The sequence below is a fragment of the Oncorhynchus keta genome, chromosome 29 (genome assembly GCF_023373465.1).
Source record: "Oncorhynchus keta strain PuntledgeMale-10-30-2019 chromosome 29, Oket_V2, whole genome shotgun sequence".
Taxonomy (NCBI): domain Eukaryota; kingdom Metazoa; phylum Chordata; class Actinopteri; order Salmoniformes; family Salmonidae; genus Oncorhynchus; species Oncorhynchus keta.
Genome location: NC_068449.1, coordinates 24,221,102 through 24,229,173, shown reverse-complemented (window position 1 = coordinate 24,229,173; position 8,072 = coordinate 24,221,102). Strand labels below are relative to the sequence as shown.

The window sequence follows — 8,072 nt, the reverse complement described above, 5'->3', positions numbered from 1 at the left end:
TTCTTCATGAACAAGTTCTTAATATGTTTTCCATTTATCCTAACAAATTTGGTTGCGCATGCTTCTCAATGATGCCATTCACTTTTTCCTCAGATTTTTAAGATGAAGAATATCATTTGCATGGACTTTTTTGGTAGTATGGATTAAACAATTTACACTTTCACACTGTTGAAAATGGCAAGTGCAGACAGTGAAGTGAAAACGTTACTGAACTTTGTAAACTTGGCATCCAGTGACATCAAAGCAGCTCTAGACAAATCAGCCCCTTGCAGGCGCTCTGTGGACCACAGGAAATACCTGCAGAAACAGCTCAAGCGTTTTTCTCAGAAATACTCTCGGATGCCCAGATGCCACACACACAGGTCCGCGGAGTCTGGCATCGTCAAAGCCCTGGTGGACAAGTCTAGCGCGTATTCTTTGGAGACAATTCACCAGAGCATGACGCCCATCAATGAAAAAGTGGGTTCGGGTGCGCAAGACGAGGTGAACGTAAGGATGGGTCAGAACCCAATTGCAGACAGTGCTAATAGCAAGCAAGATCAGGTACCCATGAGGAAACGTCAACTCCCTGCATCGTTTTGGGAGGAACCCCGGTTAGCCCAAACCAATACAGAACCTTCACTGTATGGATGGAAAAAGAGCCAAGGTGTGACCCGAATCAATAGGGTTGAAAAAAAAATCAAAAATCACCAGGAACCAAAACCGACCTTGTTTCAATCCAATCGACTTGGCTCTATCGAAAAAGAACCGCTCAACGTGGACTTGGTCTCTCACAACGTCAGTGTGTGCGGTTGCTGTCCGTTTCAGTACCATGGACACCATGTCTTCCAGAGTCACATAGTTGTTCCCCACTCAACTGTGGGACTCTGGGGAAAAGCCTCAGTGGCTGAAATTGAAACGCCTGATATGGCACACGGACATAATAACCAAACGCATGTCGTAGTCAAACCCATACCGACTAAACCCACGGTCCCCTCATCGATTTTCAGCGTGTTTGGCTTCATTTAAACACAATTATGCACGTATAAATACATTTTAAATACGCAATTCTTCATTTAAATAAGCAACAATTAAGATGTAAATATGAATTAGTTGACTTTGCAATGCCATATGTTTTTATTTAAAACTTGGTATTTCTCTTTTTTTTAAGAGTAGTCAGTCATTGGCACTTAAGTCTTTCAGACCAAATAGGCTATTTCTGCTCAGAAGACCTGCAACGTTAGCCTACCTACCACTTGGCTTCCATATAATCTAAGAGGAATTCATGATAAAATCATAGCACTGTATAAAACTGAAAAATGTAGACTATACTTCATCATCCTTCTCTCTAATTCTATACTTCACATGTGTTGGTATAGGACTGGAGTGACATTCGAAGTTGTCCATTCTTTGATTATTTGTGATCAGCTATGCTGAAGGAAAGGTCTGCTTGTGTGTTGATTACTTCATGGTGTTTGTGTAGGCTATATATTTCTAAAATACACTGATTTAAAAACTAATTGATCAAAATGACTTGTTGTAGTTCACTGATATTTTTCCACAAAAGGTAAACAGACTGACAGTGACGCCCCCCCCCCAGAATTTCTGGATATTTTCTGTTTGTAAATAATACTTGTTAAATGGAGAATTTACATTTATTTTTTAAAATAAAATGCAGATGTTTCGATTTTTTTCTTTGGTTCCAGCACCTTTTCCAATCATACAATCATACAGGATCATACATTTTGGCACTGACATTTACAGTACATTACAACAACAACTGGACTATTATATAGGCCTACACTCATTGCACAAGCACACTTTAAAAGCATATTACAAAATTAGTGCTGAATATACAAGTACATTCCATAAACCATCAAACTGATTGTCTGCATTTGTTTGCCTGGGCCTAAACATCTAAATGACACAGGTATTTTAAAAGCTTACCTTGAGTTTCATTTAAGCTCAGTTTCGTTGCACTTCTTCAGAGATTATCAACTGCTGTGGCTTTAGGCTATCTGTTGTCATTTGTCAACCCATCCACTCAGAACTGCAGCTCACTTCCATACACACATGCTATGTGCAAACAACACACACACACATAGTTTGCCATTACACACATTTGACCCTATCAAGTAATAATTACTAACCCATAAATACAGCCCAAACTCCTGTAAACAGGTAATATACTATAAGGCACAACACAGGACACTGATAAGCCTTATCTGCCATCAGGGCAGAAGTCATCAAAGCTGTGTCTGGGCAAGCTGAGGTACTGCAGCAGTCTGTCTGGGAGGGGTAGTCTGTCCAAAGACCTGAGTCTGGACACACCCACCTGCTCACGGATCCTTAACCTACATAGGTGCATCAGTGGACGGGATGACACTGAGGAAACAGCATGGGAAATTGTGTTAGATTGTCCCTCCTGTTTGAGTGTGTGTGTGTGTGTGTGTGTGTGTGTGTGTGTGTGTGTGTGTGTGTGTGTGTGTGTGTGTGTGTGTGTGTGTGTGTGTGTGTGTGTGTGTGTGTGTGTGTGTGTGTATGTGTGTATGTGTGTGTTGTGTGTGTGTGTGTGTGTGTGTGTGTGTGTGTGTGTGTGTGTGTGTGTGTGTGTGTGTGTGTGTGTGTGTGTGTGTGTGTGTGTGTGTGTGTGTGTGTGTGTGTGTGTGTGTGTGTGTGTGTGTATATATGTCTAGATGTACTCACATGACTTGGCCTTGATGCTGGGCCATTCTCGCCGGCCGCCCAGGACCTCGGTGAGTCTGGCACACAGTTGAACATTACCAACATAGTCCAGCAGCAGGTCTATGACGGGCCCTTCCCAGTTACACATGGATGGCGGTGAGATCAACTCACAAAACTAAGGGATATTAGGATGAACAGAAAGAAAAGATAATGAGCATCATGCCTTCTTGAAAAATCACGGCAAATTGTGATCACGGCAATAGGAGCCTACTTTGCCTTACCTGTACTTTGCTGACAGCAGGTTCTGTGCAAGTTAGAAGAGACATGTCATTGGTGCATTTGCTGATGTCAACACCTATGCTGCTCATGCTGTCCTGTGCTGGATGTGGGCCGCAACCATAAGCACATCTGAAGCAGGCCTGGGCATCACAGCCCTTATCCAAAAGGCACTTGAGAAGAGGTAGGTTATTCAGGCAGAGTACAATAGCACCAGGGAAGGTGGTAGGACAGGCTGGGATACTTGTGTTAATATCGGCCCCATGCTCCAGCAGTAAAGAGACAATCCTGGCACAACCGTGTCTTACAGCTGCTAGTAGAGGGTTGACTGGATCCAGGCTCAGATTAGCACCAGCTTTCAGTAACATTTCTACTGTCTTACTGCTCCCATTGGCAATGGCAAAGTAAAGTGGTGTGGTGCGGTGATCCGAATACCGCATGGAGCGATTGTGGGATAGTGTGGCATTGACGTCGGCTCCTGTCTTGAGCAGTATGGCTGTGACCATGTCCCTGTTGTGCTCTGCAGCCAGGTGGAGGGGGCTGATTCCACTGTGGCGAACTCTGGCCCGACTGGTGACCGGGACAAGCAGGGACACAATCCTGGAACAAGTGGACATTAGTACTGTACATAAGAGTAATACAAAATACAGACATGACAAGAGCCATATAGTGCATTCTAACTTACTCATGGTGTCCATACTGAGCAGCAATGTGTAGAGGTAGGAGTCCTGTCTTGGTGGGTTTGTTGGCGTCTGTGTTGTGAGATAGTAGCAGCTCCACTATCTCCCTGTGGCCATCTTTACTGGCCTCATACAGGGCTGTAGCACCGTCACATGTCTGCATGTTAATGTCAGCACCTGGGGAAAAGAACACAACGTCAGAGACATCGCAAAGAACTGACCGACTGTTATAAGAACACATCACTTAATCACTTTAAGAGGCCATTGTCTGTCTCAATACGGTGATAATTAACAGCCATATAGCATGGATGCATTATGTGGCCATACATGTCATGTCAGACATTACAGAACTACATACAGGGAACCCTACCTTTCCTAATGAGGTACCGTAGGGCATCTACACGTCCTTGCTGGACTGCTACTATTAGTGGTGTGATGCTGTAGGTATTAGGAGGGTTAATGGTGGCTCCTGCCCTAACCAGCATCTCACAGATCTCCATGTTGTCCCTGCACACTGCCTCATGGAGTGCTGTCCAGCCCCGGTTACACCTCTGGTTCACTGTGGCCCCGAATGACAGGATGAGGCTCACTATTTCCACGTTCTCCCGCTCACATGCTGGAAGGCATCAGATGACATTAGGTTAGCCTGGCAGAAGATACCATGCTTTAGAATAGGCCATCTATTTAAAAACAGAGGTATCATTATCTTCCACTCTCAGGCTATAGCCTATGTGGAGAGATGTACCTTTGTATAGGGGGGTCTCTTTGTTCTTGCAGCTGATGTCGGGGTCTGCCCCTGCCTGTAGAAGGCACTGCACACAGGACAAGTGCTGACCGCAAACTGACAGGAGCAGAGCAGTCTGTTCCTGGAGGGTGCGCTTGTCAACCAACCCTGGTTGGGCTGGAGGAGAAATATATGCATAGGCTACAATGCACAAATGTAAACACACAATGCTTAAACATAATTTACAACTTTGATAATATATAAAGTATGTTGTCTTCTTTTCACCATTTCATGATCCTCCCGTCTATTTAATTCAACCACAACAATAAAGGCAAGGCTTTACATTGATAGACTGTAAAAATGATGCTTTCAACATGTACCTTTCATCAGTGCCTTAATGCATTCAGCTTGGCCATAATATGCAGCCTCATGCAAAGGTATCCATCCGTCTTTGTTCTCTTTCATCAGGCTGAGTGGTGCAGCCACTGACAGCTCATTCACAGTTTGAGCATCTCCTCTCTGGATGGCAAACACTATTGGCTCTACATCCCTACAACAGAGGGAAGGCATATTATTTGAAGAGACAATGCAGAATCTAGGTTAATAGATGCAGGTTTATGATACCAAGTTCTCTCATAAAAATCGTTTTTAGTGTTTTTAAATAATGAGTAGAATCCCCGTGGAATACATTTGTGAAGTCTGTTTCAGTGTATAAAAAAGACAACGAGGAAAAATGTCGGTCTCATATCATCAATGATAACATATTTTAATTTACAAGGACACATTATGGCCATTACATCTAACCATATATCTAACCACTGGCAACTAAAATAAAATCACTGATAGGCCGATTGCCCAGCGCTTCACAAGTAGCAAAATACTCACTCCGCTGACTCTGACGTAATGTCGTTCTGCCGTCGCCGCTCGACGCATCGTTTCTCATCGCTCGATAATTTGCTTAAAGATGTGTTGCCCTTGTTCCCACCATAACAAAATTGCGATAGATACTCAGAATAACTAAATCTCGTCATTATTTTAGCGGATCCACACGCGTTGTAGAGAACACACGGGGCAGAGCAGCGGTCGAACCAATGACAACAGCGGGGGGAGGAAAGCCAGGGCTCAGCTGTGCTTTCAGAGATTATTTTAGGACTGCATTGACATGTGTGTGTTGGGGGTGGTGGCTACTATACCATATATGTCAAGGCACTCCAGAATCAGTCGCTCAAAGATAAAAAGCTAATTGCATCAGGATACCTTGGGCATCTGTTCTCCACCCCATTAGTTTTTTATTATGGCATTTCCTAACTGAACTGGCAGGTGTTTTTAGATTATGATACATTTTAAAAAAGTATTGTTTTAATGCTACTGGAATTGTCAATAACGTGAGAATGTAAAAAAATTAATATGCAAGGGTTATTATAACAAAATTATAAACCCACCCCCATTTGGTAAATAAGTCAAATGGCACCTTCTTTACCATATGGCTTTTGTGCAAAAAATGCTGACAGCATGGAAATCTTAACAATATGAGCATAAGTGACTATTGTCTAAGGTTTCAATACTGCAGCTTTAGAATACAACATAATGCCCTTCAGAGTTTTATGCCTGCAGCTGTTGTATAACCCACCATATTATAGTGACAGGGGTTCAGAATTTTACTTCCTTTATCTTTGATGTAACTACGTGAATTTAAAAAATGGTATTTAACCTTTATTTAACGAGAAATAACATGTACCTGACCCTGCAGATTGTTACACATCTGATATAGTATAATGCACTCAATTATTTTGAACAGAGGGATTAAAAAGACATCTTCATTTTCTGGGCTCACCTCAAAGAGTTGAAGGATGAGTGGATTGCAGTGGGGTGAGTCCGAGAGTTAGAGGTATCCGTGTTATCGATATTTTGTCTTTGGCATAGTGTTCTGGACAGGCTGGCTGGGATGGTCCCATTGGTGGTCACCATGTTGCACTCAACAACTAGGTTATGTAACACTTCCCTGGTGTCCTCGTAGCCCAGTGATGTGCCTGTTGGTCCTGGAGTTGCAACACAGGCGCCTGGAAGGTAGTTAACAGCATGAATCAATTCATCATTAAACTAAATATTCCACTCAGTCATCAAACATAGAAGTGAGAATTTCCCTTTAAAATCCTACAGTCACAAAATAAGATGGGAGAGACAGAGCTCACAACAAACATATGCAGTATCAAACTTAAGCAGCATCAACATACAGTCATACGTTTTCTGCATGTGGAGTAAACTCAGGGCCAGTCACTCCTGTGTTGATGTGAGAGAAAAGAGCTATCTGTGCTGCCAGACGACAGAGAGCAAGCAGCCCTAGCAGTGGTGATGCCTTTTAAGGACATGTTTAGCTTTGTTTGGTTCTACTTGATTCTGCTGCACTAAAAAGCCTCTCTCTGTCTTGAAGGCTTGCATGGTTACGGCAGAGGTTATGAAGGAGTATTACAATCACCCATAGAACAGCTTGAATTACAGTCCCCGGTGATATACATCAACTTTTGTGACGTAAGATAAATCACTCAATCTTAAGAAAATAAACAGTCACCATCCAGAAATAACAAGATTAACTCTGCCAAAATGAAATGCCTTTGATTAGAAATGTTACAAATCTATCTACGGGGAAGTCAAAAGCCTTCTACAGTATATTTAAAAAAGCTTATAGGCTAAAACATATTTATGGCTAAACATAAGTATTATGCAGGTAATGCAGAATTTTTCCATCTATGTAATTCCCAAAGCTCTTTCTGTCAGTCTCAGTACACTATTTCTACTCTGCTCGGTTTCCAGAGCACCCAAAGCATATTTCCAAGATCTGTTATTATTAGACAATAACACTTGAGGCTGTGGGTTCATTTGAGATTGATTGCTATTTTCTGTCTAACTTTACAGTCAAGTAAATGTAATCCAATCTCATACCATTACCACTGGGCCTACGTCCTAAAACATACCACCACCACGGTAACTAGCATAATGTTCACTTGATTGGGAAAATCCTAAATGTCACATGTACAGCCTTTCTGAACAACAGGTTTATCAACATATCTCCTTACAACAGGATTAGCAACTTGCTAAATTATATTTGCTGAAAATTGCAGAGCATCAGCTGGGACAGAGAGACTGAAAAACATCTTCTATCTTAAGGCCATCAGAGTGTTAAATAGCCATCACTAGCCGGCTTTCACCCGGTTACGCAATCCTGCACCATTTTCATTTTTATTAATTTTATTTTTATTTAACCTTTATTTAACTAGGCAAGTCAGTTAAGAACAAATTCTTACTTACAATGACGCCCTACACTGGTCAAACCAGGACGATGCTGGGCCAATTGTGCGCTATGGGACCAATCACGGCCGGATGTGATACAGCCTGAAACCTTAGAGGCTGCTGCCCTATATACACTACCGGTCAAAAGTTTTTGAACATTAACTCATTCAAGGGTTTTTATTTATTTTTACTATTTTCTACATTGTATAATAATAGTGAAGACATTAAAACTATGAAATAACCCATATGGAATCATGTAGTAACCAAAAACGTGTGAAACAAATCAAAATCTATTTTATATTTCAGATTCTTCAAAGTAGCCACCTTTGCCATGATGACAGCTTTGCACACTCTTGACATTCTCTCAACCAGATTCACCTGGAATGCTTTTCCAACCGTCTTGAAAAAGTTCCCACATATGCTGAGCAATTGTTGTCTGC

General features: G+C 42.0%; 1 protein-coding gene across 3 annotated transcripts; it reads right to left on the bottom strand.

Moving 5' to 3' along the window:
* Positions 1-1,620: 1,620 nt before the first annotated feature.
* LOC118362539 (ankyrin repeat and SOCS box protein 2-like) lies at positions 1,621-6,649 on the bottom strand. Of its 3 annotated transcripts, XM_035742940.1 has the most exons (9): positions 6,579-6,649; positions 6,179-6,404; positions 4,725-4,894; positions 4,366-4,521; positions 3,991-4,236; positions 3,626-3,797; positions 2,946-3,540; positions 2,686-2,839; positions 1,621-2,364 (listed from the first exon to the last, which is right to left on the bottom strand). In XM_035742940.1, the coding sequence occupies exons 1-9, from the start codon at positions 6,595-6,597 to the stop codon at positions 2,201-2,203; spliced, it is 1,902 nt and encodes a 633-aa protein (XP_035598833.1). In that variant the 5' UTR covers positions 6,598-6,649; the 3' UTR covers positions 1,621-2,200. The 3 variants fall into 3 exon arrangements, with proteins under 3 accessions (XP_035598833.1, XP_035598834.1, XP_035598836.1); XM_035742941.2 differs by lacking the exons at positions 6,179-6,404; positions 6,579-6,649 and adding an exon at positions 5,230-5,469; XM_035742943.2 differs by lacking the exons at positions 6,179-6,404; positions 6,579-6,649 and adding an exon at positions 5,230-5,431 and having other exon boundaries at positions 4,725-4,886.
* Positions 6,650-8,072: the final 1,423 nt, after the last annotated feature.

What these genes read in the sequence shown, in the direction of transcription:
- LOC118362539 (XM_035742940.1), bottom strand. An exon ending in CTGCTGTCAGCAAAGTACAG is followed by an intron (nt 2,840 to 2,945) that starts GTAAGGCAAAGT and finishes AATATCCCTTAG; the next exon opens with TTTTGTGAGTTGATCTCACC. An exon ending in CAGCATCAAGGCCAAGTCAT is followed by an intron (nt 2,365 to 2,685) that starts GTGAGTACATCT and finishes CTGTTTCCTCAG; the next exon opens with TGTCATCCCGTCCACTGATG.